At 40.9% G+C, this 20,741-nt stretch overlaps 1 protein-coding gene across 1 annotated transcript in view; it reads left to right on the forward strand.

The window, feature by feature from the left end:
* Positions 1–3,123: 3,123 nt before the first annotated feature.
* Positions 3,124–20,741, forward strand: part of DPYS (dihydropyrimidinase) — a 35,332-nt gene continuing 17,714 nt past the window's right edge. The window contains exons 1-6 of the mRNA XM_005431814.3: positions 3,124–3,515; positions 7,400–7,558; positions 9,635–9,814; positions 10,962–11,151; positions 17,728–17,884; positions 18,868–19,009. Of these exons, the coding sequence (XP_005431871.1) occupies positions 3,246–3,515; positions 7,400–7,558; positions 9,635–9,814; positions 10,962–11,151; positions 17,728–17,884; positions 18,868–19,009 (1,098 nt within the window). The 5' untranslated portion in view covers positions 3,124–3,245. The remainder of the gene's footprint in view (positions 3,516–7,399; positions 7,559–9,634; positions 9,815–10,961; positions 11,152–17,727; positions 17,885–18,867; positions 19,010–20,741) is intronic.

Here is a 20,741-nt window from a genome sequence, read left to right on the forward strand (position 1 = left end):
GTTTGTGGGACCTGCAGCTCCGAGCTGGGCATGAAGCTACGAGTAGGAAGGTTTAGTCACTTAAAAGTAGGATCCACAAAGTAAATTGTCCAGGAGGAAATTAGAGGACGTGAAATGGAGCTCAAGCCTGATGCCATTCAGAAACAGAGGTAAATAGAATTTTGAGCCATGGTATTCTTTATGCATTTAGGCATCAAAACCATGACAACTCTTTCCTGTCTAACACACAGAAAAGGGAACTGAATACCCTCATTCCTACCATAGCCTGCTGTGATGGGGCAGGCCTGCCTTCAAATCTCCCTCTGCCCAGTCTGGAGGAAGGGTTTCAGCAGGAGCAGTCTACCACTGCCACTAGCCCAAGAGCACACTCAAAGGTGATTATCTAGGTCTGTCGCGTAGAAACTAATTTCATAGAAATAAGTAAATATTCATTGGCTAGGGAGAAACAGTAAGAAAGTGACTATTTTAGGTTGGCAGTTTTGGCGCTGAGTTGGGAGATTCAAGGTGTAGCCCCTTTGCCGATAAATACTGAATAATTTGTTGATGCTTTTCCACGTGAAATCATTACATACCTATTGGGGCATTGCCATCCCCTCTCCTTACTTAGCAGTTAAGGTCATTTTCACTATACAAAGTGAAACTTTTGCATCTGAGACACATTCACCACCCCAGCAGTCCAGCTATTCAGGATGGCGGAAAAATGGGTTTACTGCCCCAGCAGCAGCAGAGATTCAAAGTACAGCCCCGTTACCCCATTTCAGTGCCTGCGTGGACCACTTCCATCCTCACTCTCTAATGTTCCCAATTGCTGTCTTCGAGCACCATAGTTCAACTTCCCTCCTGCATCTTTATTCCCTAGCTTTTCATCTCAATAATCATGTTGCTGAAACTCTTGTTCCTGGCTCATCAGTACCACTGTAGTTAGTGAGCCAGAGTTTCTGTCTGAATTCCCATCACAGTACCTTGACCCTTGTCTTTTTACCGGCTTTAAATGCTGCAGACATGGTAGGTGCAGGTTGCCCTTTCTTGCCCATTCAGCATCACACAGCTGCGCCGGGAGCCTTCTGGCATTTCACTTCATTGTTCTCATTCTCTGCTCTGCTTTTCCAAGCAGGTTTTGACCTTTTCTGTTGCTGTGTGGTGCAATGAATCCCAGTGGGTCTCTGTCCCACTGCACAAAAGTGAGTCAGAAGACAAGACATTTTGGGGGGAAGCTGATACAAAGGCAAACATCTGGTACTGCTCTCCTACCCCCTGGGAGAGAAGGAAAAAAGCTGACATGTTGATGGGAAGGCAACCATTTTCCAAATCTAGTGTCATTTGTCCAAGTGCCATTTCAGTAGCATTTGTGTGCACCCTCTCTCAGCCCTCAGCATTCTGTCTCCTGAAGCCATTGAACTAAAAACTGGAAGAGGTTGAGGGGATGAAGATGCTGGTGCTCAGCAGATTCAGGGACAGGCCTGAGCCATACCACTTCTGAGTACACAAACCCCAGCTTACTGGAGGAAAGAAATGGGAAAAGTCCACAGGAGCAGGTGCCTCTGGGATGGTGTACAGCAGCACCACAGCACTCTCAAAACTAGTCAGCTGCAACAACATCTTTTACCATCCCACACCAGGTTAACTTCAATAAGTAGTTAGCACACCTTGCCCCAGCACAGCCACCAACCCCCCACAAGGCCTCAACAGTCCATCTGTTTGTGCTGCCTCTTCATACTCTTCAGGCCAGTCCCTCTGCTGCCTTGTCCTTCTTCAACGAGGGAGGGCTCACTGGCTCTCCCCTTTACTTCTTCCAGGTCCCTCCTCATTAGCAGCTGCCCCCCTTATTGCTATTTAACCACGTAACAGAACCAGCCACAGCTGCAGCTTATCTACATCAGCCAGCCCACCGCCACTGAAGCCAGCCCACAGCTGTATGTTATCAATATTAATTAACCCAGCTTCATTCCTCTACCCAGCAGTCTTTCTCCTCCTTGTGCTCCAAGCTTTTAGCTCATTTTCTAGCCACCTTCATTTTACTTCCCCACCTCTTTTTCCAGGTCTATATTCAAAACGCACGAACTGCCTCTCCCAGCCGGGGTCACGCCAGCCCTGTATGAAACCCACTGCAGGACCCCATGGTTCCCTTTGTCCTGTCCCTCGCTGCCCGGCGGAGCCGGCAGGAAGGGGTGCCTCTGGGGTGGGGGAGGCGTGAGGGGTCGGGCACAGCCGGTGGGAGGCGATTGGGGCCTGTGTGGGTGGCGCAGTGCCAACTGGAGCAGGCTGAGCGGGGGCTGCGGTGGTGGTGTAGGCCGTGGTGTGGGGGCAGCGGGCAGTGCCGGCTGGAGCAGGCCGGGCAGAAGCGGCGGTGTGGATGGTGCGATGCAGTAGCTGCTGGAGGGTGATTTTCACCTGGTCCTTTGACAGCGACCGCATGGCCCTGGTGCTCCAGCCTCCTGCTGGCCTGAGGAGAGGCCTGGGCTGCCTCCAGAAATCCCCCCTCAGCCAGTGTATTGTCCAGGTAGTGGTGTTGGAAGTCAGGAGAGGGAGCTGCGTTTAAGTCCTGAGGGTTGCGTGTCCCAAATCATCTTCAGAGAAACAGCTCAGGAGCAGTTCCTGATGGCTGGTGTCCTCCAGTGTGGTGACTCAGTCCCCTCAGTCCCGTGGCAGCAGAGCCTGCAAGGGCTAAACTGAGGTGGGTACGATGCTTGGACTACCACAGCCCTGCGCTGTCCCTGCTGCAGGGACCCCACATCACCCCTGGGCTCCCTGACCACTTCTGTGGAGAGCTCAGGTCACACTTGGTTTCCTCAAACCCTGTTGCAAAGAGCTTGGGTCACCTTTGGGCATCACAAGCTGATGAATGGCCACATTTTCAAAGCAGCCCAGCATGTTTCAAACCCCAGGGCACACAGGGCAGGCTGGAGTGGTGCCACAAGAACCCAGCCGGACCCTCCTGAAAGCCTGGTGACACTTTGTCCAGGCAGAGTCCAGAGCAGAAAGGGCCTGAAGCCAAGGCTCTGCCACCATCCTGCGTGCCGGCTCGCTGGGTGCTGGGCATTGGTGCACTGCTGGGGGTAGTAGGTGGAGCTGCCAAGGGGGGGGGGGGGGGCATTCCCCTGATGTCTGTTTAAAGAGCACTGCGTGGTGTGTGTTTAGGGCCCTTGGGAGATAACTGCTGCTCTGAGAGGAGGGCGGGCAGTGAAGTACTCTCAGGCAAGAGCAACTTTTTCAGCTGAGGCTTCATTCCCACCTTGTAGGCTCCCATGCCACACCAAGCCCTGGCTCGGCAGAGACTTTTGATCAAGGGGGGAAAAGTCGTGAATGATGACCTCTCTGTGGTGGCTGATGTGTACGTGGAAGATGGAGTGGTGCAGCAAGTGGGACTGAACCTAAACCCTGAGCCACCTACTGGACTCACTGTGCTAGATGCGACCAACAAGCTGGTGATCCCTGGAGGCATTGACACTCACACACACATGCAGCTCCCTTTTATGGGTAGCAGGTCAAAAGATGACTTCTATACGGGAACCAAGGTGAGTGCACATAGGCGTGTCTGTGTGTGCATCTGGGCTTTCTCAGAAAGGGATGTCTACTGCTTATTCAATATTACTTCTGAAAGAGAGAGTAGACCATGAATCAAGCACAGGCAACTGTTACTGTCCCTTGGCTGGGACATTGTCATTAACAGGTGGAGTACACAGAGGTCCTCCTTCAACTAGTAGGTTATTTGGGTTCCTTTAGAGACTTTCCTAGCTGCAGGTAGCAAGTGTCAAGTGTAGTCGTTTACACTGGCTGCCGCCACAAGACTACAGCTTGCACTGGTACATGCAACAAGCTTCATACTTTTCTGAGCAAAGGTTAACTAAAGCAACACTTTAATTCCCCAGCGTGCTGGGAGCACTTCTGTGGTAACCTGATTGTTCTACCCTGTTAGCATGGGGGAATGCAAGCCCACCATTCACTTTGGACCTTACCACGTCTCTCATTGAAAGTCCAGTTCAAATATTTTTTCTAAAACTAGCTAATTTTTCCAGGTTTAACCACTTGGAATGTTTTCCCCCCCCCCCCCCCCCCCCCCCATCTTTTTAGCTGATCTTACATTCTCTGCATTAGCAAGAACTACTACTAGCAGTACTACTAGTAGTAGCAGTATTAACAGCATTATGCATCATCTCCATACAATAAAACCACTCATACAGAGTTCCCTAAAATGTGTAAGGTATTTTTCTAAGAGCTTAGCTGTGCAGGCTGAAATCCTTTGATCACAGAAGGGATCACATTGCCCTGTTTGGCTTGTCTGTTAGCCAGAATCATCAGACGAGCTGTTACATATATCCTGCCCCTCTCACAGCAGAACTGGAGTTTGCCAAAAAACAGAAAGCAATAGTGCATCTCTTCTAAAGAAATGGATTTCACTGATGTTAGTTTTTTCTGATGTGCAAAATACTGATGTACCTTTCTGACTTAGTTGAAATAAAAAAAATTCAAGTCCTTTAAACAAATGGTTTGGTGCAATAACTACATAACTATTAAGAACCTTTAAAATTTGTCATCTTACTTAGATTGACTCTAACAGAAATTTTCATTCCTTGCTTACACCATCATGTCATAAGAGTGTGAATTAGATTGTCTGAGTGGTGTAATTGTACATTTCCATACTCTAACAAGGATTTGGCTTTTCTTAATGTTGAGCCCAGAGTACTGGAAGGAGGACTACAAATTACCTTTATGCTATCCTTAAATTATTGGCGTATTTCTTTCAATAACAATGTTTATTCCAACTCAAGATAGATTTGCTGGTGGTGTTGCTGTTATTTGAATGGAAATATTTTACACTGGACAGCTTTAAGCACTAGTAGTGTTCTTCTCAATGAGCACAGAAGTTACAATGCCTAATTACAGACTGTAATTATTCTGCAAAACTTCAACAAATTTTGTTCATCACAGCAGATCTTTTCTGTCATACCAGAATGGCTGTGATGTCAAACATAACATGTCTATCCAAGTTAATGTAAGTTAAGATGTAAAAGGGAAGCTAGAGTGTTGAATTTCCACCTTCAGAGCTGATAGTTGGAAAGGAATTATAAATTTGATCACCAGAGTATTTTTCCCAAAACTAAGTCTCTTCCATAGCTATCTGGTAGAAATAAGGGGATCTATTATTATATGGGCTTAACAATGCTGACTTTTTCAGATGTCCATAGAGACAAGAAATATTTTTTTGAAAAAAATTGTAGTTCCTGAAATGGCTTCCTCAAGCAGTTTTTGTTCTTCACACTACTTTTTTGTGATAAATGGAGAGAAGAAAATAAAGTCCACAATGTCTGTTCTGCTTGTCTACAGACATCAAAAAGTATATTTTGTGGCTGAATGAAGTGCAGAATTTCATTTCTAGAATACTTAGTTTATATGATTTACAGTACACACACACATGTTTTGTCATTTTCTGCAACAATCCTTTTTCCTCTGTGAAGACCATTTTTGTAAACTAATTATCAACACTGTATTTAGAAATCTGACATTACAAGAGAAATCAAACAAATGTGACTTAAAGCCAGAAGATTATTTTATTTGACAGGAGAAAATATGTAAAAGAAACAGCAATGGCTATGGCTTTCTCTTAAGATGGTTTCTTAAGGTGTGAGTGATCTCATTCTTAAAGTGCCACTGTTGTCTTTAAAGAGAACCAAAGATGCAGACTAACTCAGATGTAGGTGCTTACACTTTGAAATCCCAAAGTAGGGGAGATAAATTGTGTGCTATCTTGCCCAAAAAAAGTAACAGGTTTTTTAGGGTTTTTTAATAACTTTTTTAGGCACTGGACAGGGAAGCTGCAAAATAGAGACAGCATACACAAAACAGTCAGTTTGGTGCCTAGAAGAAGAGTCTAGATCCAGCCTAGTGATCAGATATTGAAAAGTTATATATTGTGGACCTTCTTAACCCAGGTCAAAGTGCAGAAAGTGTTCAGAGCTATTTACTGAAGGTCATAATCTGACAAATATTTTGGCAAGAGAATCAGGGAGACAGAGTTGTTTTTCAACTATTGCAAAATATGCTACAATGATTAGCTAAGATTTACCCATTCAGTTGAATAAATAAAGACACAGATACTTCAAAACAAAGAGAGGGCAAAAAAGGTGTTAGGGAAAAAAAAAAAAGACTTTAAAGTGGAGTTGTGAAACCCATAACTTTTTTTTTTCTTGACTTTCATAAATATTCTTTAATTCTAAATCCTGTTTAAAAAGAAGTCAATCTGTCTTGCTGAAAAAAATTTGACAGTTTGAACAACTTCTCTTAGAGAAAGTTTTACTGAATTCATCACAGATTCACAAATGTTTACATCACTTTCCAAACTTCTTCTTTTTTTTTTTTTTTTTGCAAAATATAGTGACATATTTACAATTTTGCTTCTGAGTGCTAAGTAAAGGAAGATACTTACTGATCTAGAAATAAGGAGAGTAATATAGCATAAATTTGAACTGTGTATGTTTTTATCTAAATTGGTTGTACCTGTTGTGCAAAGGGTTGTTGTTCAGAGAAATAGACAGGATTTCTCTGGCTAATGTGGTAGATTGCAACAATTACAGCAAAGGAATTTCTACATTGGATCAATTTCTATTAGCTGAGGATCTGTTTTTTGGGACTGACTAACAAAGATCCTTCAAAGGGGGAAAAAAAAGTAATAATTCAATGGTGTGTAAAGGACAGTGAAAACTATTGGTTAAAAAGCAATTTTTGATCCTCATAACATACATAAAGTAAGATTCTCATTGATGTATTTACTTGTGAATATGTATATGGAGGATGTAAGTGCCTCATCCTATTTAAAAACTACTATGCAGTTTTAGTAGATGATACCCTGTCAGTAATAAAAATAACTTTAAACCACTTTAAAAATAATTTTGGTCTTAAAAAATGAGGATTTTCACAGTGGCTTTTCAAACTGAATATCTTTTCTTGTTTTTAATTGTGTATGTGCCCCTTAGTACTTTCCTGTCACACAAGCTTGTTTTTTCAACTACATAGACTCTGAGGAAGTGTTTCTTAAGTTGACGATGGTCTTGTGGTGCTCTTCTTTCTTGGTGAGCCCACCCGCTTAAGGAAAGTCACAGGTGCGTGAAAGCTGCAGACTCTTCTCCCAAATCTGATAAGATTTTGTACATGTGTGAAAAGTTCTCTTTCAGTCCGAGAATCTCCCCATGATTCTCCTGAATACCTGTTTGAGAACATCTTTCTCAAAGGAGGTGAAATTGATCTTCACAATCATTTTGCAAGTTCAAACATTAATCAGGGAAACTTCAGTGGCTTTTCGCTTTTCAGTTCATCAAGATTAATTGTTGCACAGGGAGTTGGAGAGGGTGGGAGGAAATTTGCATTCCGTCTGATTGCTACATATTAACTTTCTTGCTTTCAGGCTGCTATATCAGGAGGAACCACTATGATCATTGACTTTGCCATCCCTCAGAAAGGCTGTTCCCTTATTGACGCCTTTGATACATGGAGAAGCTGGGCAGACCCAAAAGTCTGCTGTGATTATGCACTGCATGTGGCAGTGACGTGGTGGAGCAACAAGGTAGATACAATAGCTGATTTTCAATTCCATAAACTGGTACCACATCTGCTTTGAATTAGCCCTCACAGGCTAAATATAGCTTGCTGGCAGGATAATATTATTTGTGTGTGTAAAAACTACATTTGAAATAGTCCACACCCTTCTAAAAGTACATGTATTTGAAAAAGCAGGTCTACAACAGTCTATATCTTTGGATAATGCTGCACAAAGTGAAAGGAAAAAGAAGCAGTTATGTAAGACCAAAGGTGGCAGGAGATGTCTTATAAGTTTTACCTTTTGTTACTTAAACACTTCATAATCTATGCTCCTGTTGAGTCTTGGAGTTACCATTTTTTTTCAGTAAGGGTATACGTGAAAAATATGGTGCTTAATTTCATTTCTAAAAGAAGTGTTCTGTTCCTAAGTGACTCCAGTAACATCTCCTTAAGTAAAGCAGGACTGGAGCCAATAACTACTTGAATGTGAGATTATCTAAAAACTCTTCTGGGAATTTACATATGGAAGAATTGTCCTTATTGAGTGAATGTTTGCTGATAGCCTGAAAGCTTTACAGAATAAATTAACTTTTCAGGTGCTTGACATCTATCTGAACCTGACCCATGTTTTACACCACCACTTTGGATCCTCAGAGAATGTGCATCAGTACATAGATACATTAAATAAATTCTATTTTTAAATATGAATACTTCCTCTTATTTTTAACTTTTAAAATACATAAACCAAAGCCTTCACTCTGGAGACACCTCATCTTTGGTATTCTGTGCACTAAGCAGTAAACAGACTGACAGCAACTTCTAGTTCAAAGCAAAGGCATAAAATAAATTCTCCAGTGAAGTTTGAGGAATGTGCATTTGAAACAGCCTTAGTAGAAAACAGCAGAATTGTACTGAAAAAGTCATTAAAACTAAGGAGGTGTAAACCAATGAAATGTCCTGGTTTATGTTAAGAATTTAACTGTTTTTAAAGGCCAAGGTTGAAAGAAATAAAGGTCTGATGTTTTGTAGCTGTAAAAGATATAGGTAAAAACCACTGATATTTCATGCCCTTCTAATTAGCTATCATTTCCTCAGGATTTAAAGTATTGATTAAAAACATATATTTTTTACAATGCCTTCCCTTAGTCATAGTAATTGATGAAGAAAAAAATAAATTACATGCCTCTATATTTGTGCCAGAGCAGGGCCTTATGTCAGATATTTATGGTTTTGAAAATTTCTACTCAAGATGTGCACCCGTCCCTCCTCTGGATAAGTCCAGAAAAATTCATTGAGTTTTATATCAATCTTTCACCTTTCTTGGGCACATCCAACCAGATTATTAGAGAGATGAAAAAGAATGTTTTACTTTTTGAAAGGAGTTCAGCCCATGGAAATTGTAATAGTGTCACAGATACACATATATTATTGTTACTACCATTTCACAGGGAAGCGAGAGCCAAAGTTAGGTAACAGATGGTTCTAGCTAACCAGCTGTACAAAAAACCTTTGGGCTAAAATCTGCATTTTTCTTTCTTTGTTTGGGAGATAATGTTTTTCTGGGCTTCACAAACCCTAGCAGAAGCAGAGAATCCTATCAAGGAGTGCACGCATACAAGAAAAAAAGCAGGTTTGCATCTAGAGTTTGTTTGTTAAAAAATATTCCGAAAGGCTGTGTGGTGCTTAAAGTCAGGGCAAGGCTCTAGGAGACAAGACCTTTTCTGTCACTCTGTTATTTGCCTCGGTACTAAGTTGGATACATTGATTGTAATATTGGACTCGGTTCTTTCATCATCAGGAGGTTTATTTGGAATAACATTCTGCTTAACTGCCTTTTGTAAAAAGCATTTCCCTTCCTGCAATTAGCTTGTGCCTCCAATATCTGCACTGCAGTGGTACTGGTTGATACACTTTTAGAATCAATTTGATACAAGAAGAATAATGTAAGTCAGTCTTTAAATATGTGACTTGGGCTGTTCGGACTGAACATATGTTTGATGGGTGAACAAAGACTCACCCTTAATACTTACGATCTATTTATACAAAATTATTAATGGGTTAAAAATGATATGGCAGGTTTTTGAAAATTGCTGTCTTTCAGGTGAAGGAAGAAATGAAAAGTCTTGTTCAAAACAAAGGCGTCAACTCCTTCAAGATGTTCATGGCCTATAAGGATCTATACATGGTCAATGATGAGGAGTTATTTGCAGCCTTTTCCTGCTGTAAGGAACTTGGAGCAGTTGCTCAAGTCCATGCAGAGAATGGGGAGCTAATTGCACAGGTAGGCACTTGACATTTTGTCCGTCAAAGTCAGGAATATAAATGATCCTGTTACCTAAGCACTTCAGTAAATATATTGGTACCATCGTTGTGTCACAGGGAAAGGCTTTTCTGCCCTATTTTACTTCCAGGGAACTGAAGACATGAGGATCTTGTCCATGATCTTAAAGGATGCTTATGGCAGGCTAAGAAATTGTAACCCGAACTCCTGGGTTCAGGATAGACAGGAAGGAAATGATCCTATTATAATAAGTCTTATACTTGCAATATAATATATATACTTGAGTGACGAAGAAAACAACAGTCAGAGCCTGACCATCGACCAAGTCAGAGGGGGAACGCTTGGCCAGGTATTTAGACATTAGGCATGTGATGGAAACCCTAGGTCTCTCCAAACGTAGTGGACTCATCTAACAGGAACAAATCCAGAAGTGGAGAAAGCTTCACTGACTGGGCACAAAGGTCTCAACTTCCCTTTACACAGCTAGCTTCTCATCACACTTGTTAGTGCCATCTTAGTGCTGTGTGGAGGAACTGGGAGTGTAACTACACTGATGCCTTTGAGTTCTTCAGCTGTTCTAGTCAATAGTGCTTTGACTCTTCCCCAGGTCCCATAACGGAAATGAATTTATTGCTATGTAATCCCAAATCAGCAAAACATAAGTTCCTGAAATATAGTAGGGACAAAATCTTATGCCTCCTAAAACCTTAGAGCTTCCTTCAGAGGCTCTGGATGTGTATCTTTGTTCTTAGTGAGGATCTGGTTTTGGTTGGTGGGGTTTTTTTTGTTGGTTTTTTTTTTTCAGTGAGGTGTTAGTACTGTCATCTCAGTTACTGGCTGCAATCATTTAAGAGCACATACTGAGAGAGGGCTAGTGTTTTCAAAAGTGGTGATTTATCCCTGGAAGCCAGTGGAGTGTGTTCTTTGAAGTCACTTAAGTATTCTGAGACCTGTGTTTATCAAGAGAAATATTGCATTTCAGATAACATAACAGTAACTTCTCTTGAAAAAAATCATAACCACCTTGGTTTTTTTTTTTTTCAAACTGGCTGCAGTAGCTGGTTTAAGATCCATTTGTCTGGTAGCATGTTCAAGACACCATGGTTGCACTTTAACAGACTTTTACATGTTTTTGTGTGGTATTCAGGGTGCAAAGAAGATGCTGGCAATGGGAATAACTGGTCCTGAGGGGCATGAGCTATGTCGTCCTGAAGAAGTGGAAGCTGAAGCTACGCAAAGAGCAATTACCATAGCAAATGCTGTAAACTGTCCCCTTTTTGTAGTCCATGTGATGAGTAAATCTGCAGCAAGGGTGATAAGTAATGCACGAAGAGAAGGTAAAAAAGTCCTAATTCTTTTATGCTTGGGCAATGGCATTGGAGGAAGTGTCATGGAAAACCAAACAGCATCAGTGTCCTACATGTCATTGGTGCATAACCCTCAGACCATGGGTGAATGTCTTGGAGCGGGATGTCTAAAATCTATGTGTGAGTGTTGTGGGGCCCAGTGGGAGAGAAGCAATGTGGAAGAACAGCAACTGCGTTTGAGGCTTTTCTCCCCTGCCAGAGGGAACTTATTTCTCCTTTATACTGTGCTTCCATGATCAAAGTGATGGCCAGGACAGCATTATTGCATTAAAAATGATGTGACCAATCCAAGACAATATATGCTGTGCTATTGCCCTCCCTTGAGTTGCAGTCTGCAAGTTTTTATTAGCTATTTAGATGAGAAATTCTACAACAGAGACCACACCAAGTTTTTACAGACAATGTCATGACATGACCAGGACTCCTATTCACTGGGCGCTTAGAAATCACGGTGAGGATGACAGTGTCTGAAAACCTCAGTTCCCCCCAGGGAAGGGTTTCTCAGGTCATGCACTGCAGGGTTCATAAATACATCTGGTCAGCCAAGGGAGCCTGACCTTCTTGACTATGTTTTGGGCAGACTAGAAGCAGCTTGAAGGCTGTAGGAATTACGGATGTTTTACCTCCTCATCTGTAAGTTCATCCAGAGCAGCCTGTGGAACCACAGCATTGTGAAGAGACATTACATGGGTGGAAGGAGTAGAACAGAGCCCACGATTTGGAGGGTCTAAAACTTTGTGGGATATCTGTCCTCATTATCTTTCACATCTCATCTTGTGTTCATCTGATCTAACATGAATTGCATATAGACCTCAGTTTCATTGTTTCTTGTACTTTAGATAAGGTTTACACAGGGGGGGTGGATTATTAATATCAAAATGCACAGTATGAAAGCTTGTCAAAAGTACAATCAAAACAAGCATGATATCATTGTGCTAATATAGACGGATATGTTTATGTGGAGTATGTATTGATTATGATTTCTAGTAAGACTTACAGTAATTCAGGTTTATAAAAGAACCTACCGGAATATTTTTTTTGGTATAACATATCTTTTGGTACTGTGCTATATTAGATTCCTCCACTAGATGACAGTGCTGCTGGTAATGTGGATTATATTCATCAGTGTACTGCTATTTGTACATTCATAGGTGTAGTGTCAAGATTAACTACAAGAAGCTGTAACAATAGTTAAAATACCCAGATTAAAGATGAAACACTGTCTGTGAATATAAAAGTGCTAAGATAGGTGATGGTGTTTTATAACACCCTATTCAAGGAAAAAATTCTATGCTGATAGTGAATACTGTAAAATATTTTCAGGCATGTGTTGTAAGAATAGTCTGCAGTGTCAGTGTGATAACTGATGATATATGTACACTTCTTCAATGTGTAAAAAGAAGACATTTGTACAATTTATGATTATTGTGGTGCAAATCGGATTTTATAGCTTCCTGGGTTGAAGCAATCAGAATCATCAATGCTTGCCTTTGTGCACAACAATATATGTCATATGTCCATAATTAATTTCTATTTACATGGAGGTATGCTGTTTAGGAAACAGAAATCTAGGATTGATTAAGAAATTTTGAAAGACAGCTAGTGTACCACAAAGGTAGTTGCAACGATTATAGTGTTTAATGAGACTGATGTATGTAAATTCTGGTAATGAGAAACTCGTTGTTAATTTCAGTAGAATTTATTTTCCATTCCTCAATTAAAAGTGGTGATACAAAGCAAGGAGTTCCAGACAAAAAAAAATAAATATAAATTCTCAAAGTATTCTATGAATGACATAAATAAACCCCAAATATTTTGCTGGAATATACTCAGCTTGGACAGGTTAAAACCACTCTAATGTGAAAGCTGTGTAAACTCTTAAATACCAGAAGGCTCTCAAGCATTTGAAATATTCACTCTAATGCAGTTGATTCATCTTTTCAAGATTATTTCTCCATCTCTTGATGCTAGCTTCCTACTGTTTAAAATTGTGAAATTGTTCATGATCCTTTCCAAGCACTTAGCATGAAGTACAGTGTGAGGGTGCATATTTGTGCCTGCCCATGTTGAAAGAAGATTGATATCCCTTCCTATTCCATCACTGACCTCAGAAGGGGACAGACTGATCTTCAGTGAGCATAATCTATTTTCTGGGTGACGGTGTGATACCAGAATTGAAGCATTGCTTCTCTGGAATGGTGATTTTCCTAGTCAAAAATGTAAGTCAGAGCCCAGTTCTTCTTTGTCCCTCATTTAGCTACACAAGGTGAAAAATAATAGTAGAGCTAGAGGCTGAAGGTCTGAAGGTCTGATACAGTTTGTGGAAGACAGTAGGCATAATTCTGTTTTCTTCCGTGAGCTATGGCTTAGACCCTGAAGGCTAAAATCAGTCATACAGACTGTAAAGGGATACTAGTTCTTATACTTAGAATAAGCAAACTTTAGGGCAATCACATGAGTGACTGTGTTTCCTTCTCCCCTCCATGCCAACGTCCACCATCTGTGCCTGCTCTGATCTTCAGCAACACCACTCACCGAAGGAAATCTCCAAATTGTAGCAGCATGTTTTTCATGTACATCAGTAACAGCTACAGTGCTGCTGAATATTCACCAGAAAATCCAAACTCTCCAAGTTGTGCTTGTGTTGGAGAGGGACAGGTTGACTCATGCCCCCATCCTGTTCTTTTTTGGGCCTAGCAGTCTGTTTGCCAAAAGCAGTGGTTCACTAGTTCTCTGCTTGAGAGGGTCAAAGACCACACATCTCTGAGAAGTGTTCCTGCTCGTCTCAGTGAGCTGTTTCTTCACCCCTGTGCAAAACATGATCTTGAATCTTGCTAGAATAGATAGAGGAACTGTCTGCTTCCATAGAATGGCAGTCTGACGTTTCTGTGTGCATGACAGTCTCATTCCCTTGACTGGGAAGTCAAAGAGGATCTGCTTACTGCTATTGTGTATCCCTACAACAAGGAGACAAGGCTGTAGAGAGCTAGTGTCAGGCAGCAGAGCTCCCTCTCCTTGTTAGGACTACCTGATGTGAAGTTACTGGGGAAAACAAATGCGGCCCTGTCACCCATTCCTTCGGTCAATAACACCTATGGGGAAGTAAGGCTAATAAGATGTGATTTAGGGATATAAGATTTACACCGCCTCCCCCTTGAAAATACTTTCATTCTGTGTACTAAAGGCTAGAGATCATGTCCTTTTGCCCATTTAACTGGGCTGTTACAACTAAAGAAATAAGACTTTCTAGCGCAGATCAGAACTGGAGAGCAGAATCTTACTAGAAAGTCAACTTTCTATAAAGGTTTATCCTATTTTAAAAAGTGCATATAAAAATATGTACTTTGTCAGATGACAAGAAGCTTACTTAGACTTAGAAACTTGGTGCCTCCTATAATCAGTCACAAGTTAGGTCTTTTAGTGAGAAGAAGGGTATGTCCGTAGCTGTGGGTATACAGACTCTTACGCTGATTCTGAGCACAGGAGTACAACCAAAAATGCCAACATTTTACCTGGCTCATGCAGGACAGCTCAGGTTCAGGCTGTAGATAGCTTAACTGGTGCAATGCTATGCCTGAATCAATAAACTCTGCCTTGCAGTTCTGCTTCTTTCAGATTATAGCTAGTCAGTGTGTATCTTTGCCCCATATGGCCTTTTCTTAAGTGCTTCTGAAACTTTTACTGGAATAAGCACACAAGGACCAGTTTTTCAAGTCTGTAAATGTTAGCTGGTGTTTCTCAAGATTATAACTCTTTTTTAGCTTTGGTAGGTGGTAAAATAAATTGCAATTGCCCGTCTTCTTTGTTATAAAGTAATTTACGTGAAAATAGCTCTTGCCAGCCAGTTTGGGCATTTGATGAAGTCACCATATCCACAGCTATTTCCCAGCAGCTCAGAGATGTCAGAAAGACCAAACAGCAGAACACTTTCTGCTTACTGTTTCTACTGAATGCAGGAAAACACAACAAATGGAAAGACCTGATTTATTACTGTATTATTCCACTTCTGTGCCTATAGGCAGAAGCTAGAATAACCTTAATGCAGAATTTCCTTTTTGCCAATTGAGCTAAAAGAGCCTTAATGCAGAATTTCCTTGTTATTTGGATTAAATCAGAGTCTTGATATTATTGCACCTTTCAGTCTGGCTGGTCACGGTCCAAACGAAATGCAAGAGATTGCACAGTCAGCAGAAGTGTCCAGATGTAGTCTGTTGAAGCTGCAGTGTTCAGACTCTAAATCGCTTGAGGAAATGGCTTGTACTCCTTCTAACTCATGGGAACAAGGGGAGCTGCTCAGGTCAAAATCTAACTGCAGAAATATTATCTTCAGCTGTGGTACGAGTTAGAATCAACTCAGCCTATTTGACTGTGAGCTTGGAGACTTCTTTTCATTTTTATATTGTGAAACTGAGATAAGAAAATTATTTATAGAAGTTAAACATTTACTCCTTTCCTATCATTTTAACTTTTATCATTTATAGCTATGTCCTTCATAAAGTTCAGCTTTACATCGGATTGAATTTTCTTTAGCTTGTTTAGATGCAGTAGGAAAGACACACACCACACCACACTTCCCCCTTCTCCCCCTTTCTACTGACCCTTTCTCATGATAAATCTGTCAAAAGTCTAATAGGTAAATATACAAGATTGATTATATATGCAGGACTTTTTCTGCATATATCTAGATTTATGGCAACCTGCCCTCAAATACTGTGGAGTTGCCCAGGGAAGGCCAAGATCCCCCTGATTCCTGCAGCAGCTCTGAATTAGGAAAACACTAACCTGACTTAAATCTTCTCATTCACATAGTGGTCATGTATGTGACTTCCATAGGTGGTCTCACATTCAGTGCTTTAAGTTTTGAAAATAAGTTGCAAAGAACAGTAAATAACTGCTTAAGTCGTTACTTTAAGCCCAAAACTGATGGTGGTCTCCCTCTGAGCCCAAGTTTAAGTCTATAATGTATGTAGGTAAGTGGAACTGGGAGCTTAGAATGCTCCAAGCCAAGCTGTCAATATGAGTCAAGCACATTCAACATGTCAGAGCTTGCTGAGGTGGATACAGCAAATGAATAATGCTAATAGGGAGTCTTTAGGTCATGGAAAAAGTAATACTATGTAGTACTTGGAATAAATGGACAGTACAGTGATGTCAGAGCAAGTCTTGAAACCTTGTAGAAATAACTGTGGAAGGATGGGTTTTAAACGGTATGAGTCCTTTCTGCAAGCCTAGCACAGATTTAAGGAATGGCACTACTCCAGTGGGAAGTGCATTTGAAAAGATTTGAGCTCTTCAGTAACTACCTATGCTAGTGTAACAGTTACAATCCAGTAGCTCACAGAAGTACCAGAATCTAATGTACAGAGAGAAAACTGCAAAAGTTGTGTGGTTTTTGGGTTTGTTTGTTTGTTGTTTTTTTTTCCAACAGTACCATGAATGTATGGCTTACGCAGAGAAAACCAGAGAAAGGTCCCTGTCTTACATCACCAAGCAATTACCAGCTGAGCCCTCGCTGGGGTAATGCAGTGACAGTTCTAATAAAAACTGTCCCTGGAGTGAAACCTAGGATCCATAGCAAGACAACCACTGTCTGTAGGGATCAGAGGAGGGAGAAAGCTCTTGCTAGGATCCACCACAGGCTGCCTTCAACCAGCACCAAGCAGCCTATGAGTGGGTGTGTGAGGTCCCAGCTCACTTTGATTCTTTGGTGACCATCACAGTCAGGGCACTACCACCGGTCACCTACAGAACTGCAAAGTGGTTGGACCACCTCCTCAGGGAGTGAAACATCTTGTTTCATCTTCCATCTTTTTCTGATGAGTTTCAAGCCCATGTTTCCTAGGAGGAAAAAATAGTTTAAATATTTTAGCTCTATCCAAAGACTAACAGCCAGTCTAGGTTGGTGTCCTCTTCTGAGGAATCTAGAACATTGTGCAGCAAAGAATTAAAGATTAAAATTTGGGAAATAATGTTCAAAATTGAATTATTTATAGTTTTTGATTTGGGAAATGTTTTTACCCTCCTTAGGTTATGTCTGATGCCATATTGTTCTATATTGTTCTTCCTGGAACAATTATAGCCTGACAATTAGAAGTACCACCTTGCAAAGTCTGTATGCTGTATATATTAACTTACATTGTTACATAGTCAATAATTTCAGAGTGCCAAACAGGTGCTATCAAGGAATATATAGATCTTGAGCATAACTAATGCAACTGAGGAATGTGTTCCTTTTGAAATCTCAATCACATGCCTGGTAAACAATGTGTAAAACCCATTATAATATATCTGTCAACAATTTAATTAAAAAACTTGTCCAAGCAATGTTCTTATGAGGAAATATATTGGGAGATCACCAGCAAAATATTCAAAAGAGAGATGCTGTCTTACAGTTTAGTTTATTATGTCCTTCCATATGTTGGTGTTTAATTTGAAACACTCATTCAAAATTAAATCCATTGCACCAAAAAGATCCACAACAGAGAAAATACAGGATATGCATGCTTTTGTTGTTTGATGATGATGCTATTGCTTTACAATTTTCAGGAAAGGTGGTTTATGGAGAGCCTATTGCTGCTAGTCTTGGCACTGATGGCACCCACTACTGGAATAAAGACTGGGCTCATGCTGCAGCATATGTCATGGGACCTCCACTGAGACCAGATCCATCTACTCCTGGTTTTCTCATGAACTTACTGGCCAAGTAAGCAGATGAACAAGCAGTGACAGCTGATGCCCAAATACTCAGCAAATTCTGTCTGGAGTATAGAATAACAGGTTGATGCCCTGGAGATTTTCTAATTACAGAATATTACATTATCAGGAAGGAGAAATGGAAGGTGAAACCACAGATGAAAACTGTATTTTTATTACAGAAATTAGAAAGTGTTCAGATTTTGTTTCTCTGAACTCTTGTGGCCTTCTGCCTCCATTTCATTTTAATCAATAACCCTTGCCTTGCTAATACTGCAGCAAAAATTGAAACATGACCAAAGGGACAGTAAGGCTGGAAGTCAGTGAGAAATGTGTAGAAAGTAGGGTTGCAGCTAAGGGGTCTGTCTGGGTTTTGTGGTCAGCTGCCTTTTTCACTTGAAATTTGGACGCTGCATAAAAACTAAGCCTGCTGACTTCTGAAGGTAGATATAAGTTGTCTACTTCATGACATCTTTTTCAGAAGGTAGCAGGATTTTTTTCTTTTTTGATACCAGCAGTTAACAAAATGTGCAGTTCACTGGTATTCATTACCACATTTACTAACTCCACAAAAGGGTTGAATTTGACCAAAGAGCCTGTGACAGTGTGCCTGAACCCTGGCTGATGGTTATGCAGATCCATAGTAATTTCATGGGGTATATGGAGTGATATAGTCTAAAATGGCCCTAAGTGGGGATGGAACCAAGCCCCTTGGTCCAGGCAAAGTGGGAAAGTCCTCCATTTGTGGGACACCTTTGACATATCCAAAGTAAAAGTGTTATTTTTGGTGCTTGGTTTCTTCTGAGGGATTTCTGAAGAGGCAACTAATTCACAGGGGAACTGACTGTTACTGTGGAGCTGCTCTTGGAAGACTGGACTGGAGACAGGCTGGCAAGGAATATCAGTTTTTCCTTGCAGTGGTTGGTCTAACCTGTCTTATGTGGCACTGTCTTGCACATGCTCTGCTTCATAATGAACTTTGTTTCCCTGTAGTGATGACCTATCTGTGACAGGGACTGACAATTGCACCTTTGATATATGCCAAAAAGCTCTGGGGAAGGATGACTTCACAAAAATCCCTAATGGAGTGAATGGTGTGGAAGACAGGATGTCAGTCATATGGGAAAAAGGTGTTGTAAGTATATCAAGATGTCTGAACATGGAGGTAATTGATTTCTCCAACAATACAATCTCTCAGCAGTTATCAGCTCTCCATTTTATCAAGTGTACTTATGACAGGATAACTCTTTTGATCAAATACCATAACAGAATCCTTACTAACTCTCACTTTGTGGTCCTAAGAGACAGAAGAAGATTCTCAGTGCTTAAAATATAGCACTAGGGAATAATTTCCATCGTTTAGCAGCAAAGGACTGCTATTGTTTCAACAGTAGTGCACAGTTATTTACTTCAAACGTGTTTCTCAACAGATGAAAGTAAAAGAGATGCCTGCAAGTTCAGCTTGGTCAGTTCTGTACTTTTTCTTTTTCATGTCTCAAACTTAGCTGTTGGAGGAGCTTCTGCACTGGGTGTGTGCCTGTCAGCTTCTAATTTGTGTTTTCAGCCAGAGGAAACAAGCTACAGATAAGAAATGCTTCTCTAATGTACGGCTCAGTCCTGTGATATCATGAGATAAGCACCTTCAGGTCCCATTTACTTCAGATTCTCAGTGCCAACACAAGAATGCCTGGTGTTTCTTAGTATTAGAGCCCTTCAGGCTCTAATCAAATGTAAATATGAAAGCTACTGGCCAGGCTTTTTTGACATGGGGTAGTCTGATGAAGGGGGAGGTGAGGCAATCTGGTGAGGGACCTGTTGCTATCTGGGTTTTATGATTGCTTTGGCTAATACAATACTTTTAAGTTCTAGAGGCTCTAGTTTGACTTTTTAATTAATATTGTTTTCTTGCAGTAGTGAAGTCTTGTTGGTAATGCATTGTGAAGCATATTTATTGGTCACTGTAGAATTATTTACCTCACAGACTTGGTAAGGATGTGATTCAGAATCTCTTGTTTATCTGTATTTGAGATTCAGCTCCAGTTGGTGCGTACAAAGCCAATTTCTGCCTATATTCACCTGTGGCAAAGCTCTAGTGTGGTTGTTTATGGTGTAAAATGGAATATAATCTAGCTTGTGATGAGTATGAAAAGGAGAAATGAATATGTACTTCTGTGCTGCTTTTGAACAGTGTATCCAGTTGGGCAAGGTAATTTTTCAAAAGGTTCTTCAATCAGTCTTATATTCCCTTTTCTTACTTGTAAAATACACAGCTGTGAGAGTTTGTCTGGAAAGCTTCCCTCCCTTCCCACACACCATTATTTAGAAGAGTGGTGTTCAAGACTTTCATTATGCTTTTCTTCTCAGATGGCTGCTCACAGGCCACCATACAAACATGCATTTACAACATTCTGATTCCTAGACTGACCTACGCACAATATTATTGCCAGTGTAGCTGGCTTTCTGAGCAAATAACAGTCATGGAGGCTGGATTAAATTAGCTGTGTAGCAGTGGACAGCCCCAAGACACATGCATATCCATTATTATTTCCTGTTTTGCTGATGTGTCACATCAGCAGATTTGGTTTTTATACTACTTGATCTCAAACATTTACTGAGCAGTACAACTGCAGTGCTATTGCTGAAGAGATTTGCAAATCACCTTTCCTGTATTACACACTGTGCCTTGACTCTGCTTTATCATCTTCTAGACCCTCCTTAATACTCTCTCACCATTTTCCAAAACCTAGATACTTGGGAGATGTTATGTCTCCTGAGGAAACTGCTGAGCAGGACTACAAATTGAAAACCAGCTAAAAAAACTTGGTTTCAGTTGACTTGAAACTGGATCCACAAGAGCATTTGGATTT

Source organism: Falco cherrug, chromosome 3, assembly GCF_023634085.1.
Source record: "Falco cherrug isolate bFalChe1 chromosome 3, bFalChe1.pri, whole genome shotgun sequence".
Taxonomy (NCBI): domain Eukaryota; kingdom Metazoa; phylum Chordata; class Aves; order Falconiformes; family Falconidae; genus Falco; species Falco cherrug.